General features: G+C 34.0%; 1 protein-coding gene across 1 annotated transcript in view; it reads right to left on the reverse strand.

The window, feature by feature from the left end:
• Positions 1-2,320, reverse strand: part of LOC125028079 (tetratricopeptide repeat protein 17-like) — a 19,118-nt gene extending 16,798 nt beyond the window's left edge. The window contains 1 exon segment of the mRNA XM_047617390.1: positions 2,181-2,320. Coding sequence (XP_047473346.1) covers positions 2,181-2,306 — 126 coding nt within the window. The 5' untranslated portion in view covers positions 2,307-2,320.
• Between the last annotated feature and the right edge of the window lie 180 nt (positions 2,321-2,500).

Below are 2,500 nucleotides of genomic sequence, written 5' to 3' on the forward strand. Positions count from 1 at the left end.
CATCCTTGATCCTAATAGTGGGCTTCTGGCAGACTTCTCTGTCAAATATAGAACCAGAAAAAGCTCTGTGTGCTTAAAATATAAATGACTGATAGTTTCCATCAAAGATGTGGTCAAAATGACTGCATGATGCTGCCACTATTAGTGAGATATTTACAATATTCCATAATATCTTTCATCCTTCAATGTGGATAATGTGACCATCACATCATGAAAAAATTTGGCTTGCGGGGCAGGTAGCATTAACATGCATTCAGGGGAATATCAGGTTGAGGGCCTGGGTGATATGAACTTTGCATTTTTGCTGAAGGTCGAGATGACAGGAACGACTAGCCACAGATGCAGAAAGCTCTTGGAGGGTGATTATAATTATTTAACTTTTAGGATGCTGCTTTAGCATTACTTTCATCGATAAATGAGTATGGAGTATACTGTCTGTGAGCCATGACTGGAAGAATGCCAGCTCCAGGGAAGGACACTATTACTATGCTCAGGATACTATTCCTGCCATGACCAGTGGCACAGGTTATATTACAGAAAATTGAATATTACAAAAAATATAAAAAAAAGACACAAATAATATTGAACCGAGTTATGGACTGCCTCAGGAGATAATATGAAGTCTGTGCAAGGAAAACAGATTATTATCATCTGGGTAAAGCAAATCAAATGACAAATATAGCCATTAGAAAAGTTTAAAGCACTTATGCAGAAAAAGAGAAAATAACACTGCAAAGAAGAGGCATAGAGTCTTGTCACAGCACACGTGTGTTCGTGTGTGCGAGGTCTACAAGCCGCACACCCATTACAGTGGCCACTCAAGTATGCCTAATACCCATATTTTGGTCCACATGATGAAGCATTCAAATCCAATGGGTTAATATTCATAGTTAGTAATGTACATGCCGAAGATATCCAAGTATCTTGAAATTTCATGATACATACTGTCTACCCTTTGAAACCTGCACCCTATATTTAGACAAGGAGGTTGGGCAGACTAGGCCCTATACCAGAATTCCAAAATTATGCCAGAAAAAAATAACACAGTGTCACTTGTGTCACATCATAAGAGGGCATATCCTCGAAGGGTTAATGTCATGTGCCATATTAAGAACAGATTATAGAGAAGTGTAATTCCAACAATTTTAGTAAATACAAACTTGGAATAGGGTAAAATAATGAATGTCATTCATCAGTGACACTTAAACCTTTTTCTTTCCCTTAACAGTGAATATTCCAAATATCTGTGCCATTTTCAGAAGTGCTGACATATTTCTTTTTTTTATCAAACATTTAAGATTGCTCAGTTCAATTCTATTATAAGAAAACAACGACTTAATGACTAAAAAATTGCTAAACTCAATGCCGCCAGGAAAGTGCTGTGTTCATTTTTTTTTTTTTTTTTTTTTTTTTTTTTTGTGTGAAATGTCTTTGCACACAGGTGGCTCTGCTAGTGCCAAGACACAAAGGAGTCCATTAGTAGCCCTTGTGACCTTACCTGATTTCACCTATCCTTGAATTGGTGGGAAAAATATTTTTAGACTATGAATACGATGGTGTTATTTTTATCATAGATATTATCATTATTATAAAATTATTGACATTAGCAACAGCAATATAAAATTAAGTAAAATATTTTTGAAAATCAAGGAAAAAGGTAAACAGGCGAGACAGGCAGTACTCATAATTGGCTCATTGGCGACTTAGTACAAGTGCAGCCATCTATGTGTAAAAATAATTAATGAAGTAAAGTCACAGTGGGCATGACATGTAGGTATATGCCATGCCTGTCAAATTTCGGTTATTATATCTCAGCACCAGTAATAAGCCAGTAATAATAAACTGACAATATATACATGTTACTTTGTGTTTCTGTCATTAAGTTTACAAATCAGATAGTGGTTTATGTTTTCTATTTTTTATGTATATATCTGAAATTAATACTGTATTACTGTATAACAATATTAATGTAATGTATCACGTTGCTTATTAATCATATTAATTCTTAAGTATCAAAGTAATGAAAATAACAAATATATCAAATTAATAGTAATAAAAATCAACAAAATAAACATGATATATTGTTTTTAATGCATGAAAATACTATCAATAAAATAAACACAAACTTTATAACTATCTATAATAACTAACTTTACATCTGGACACACGCCACTACTCACCTGAGCCTGTATTTTGCCATCCTCGGTCACTACCCAGTGTGTGGTACAGTAAGCTTTGATAATAAGCAAGGTATAAATGGCCAAAAATAAACATCGAATACGAATACTGAATCTCTCCTGCTCCATCTTGCTTCTGCTGAATTGGCGACGAGTTTTGGCAGATATGTCACGCTATTTATTAATTCTGTGTGATCTGGGCGTAAGAAAATTAATGTGTGATTAAATTTGTTATATAAATTGATCATGTTTTAATTTATATGAGCGTAGATCACGTATAAAGATAAAAATATTGTGCCACAAAAATGTACGATGACGTCATG

This window comes from Penaeus chinensis, chromosome 8 (assembly GCF_019202785.1).
Source record: "Penaeus chinensis breed Huanghai No. 1 chromosome 8, ASM1920278v2, whole genome shotgun sequence".
NCBI lineage: Eukaryota > Metazoa > Arthropoda > Malacostraca > Decapoda > Penaeidae > Penaeus > Penaeus chinensis.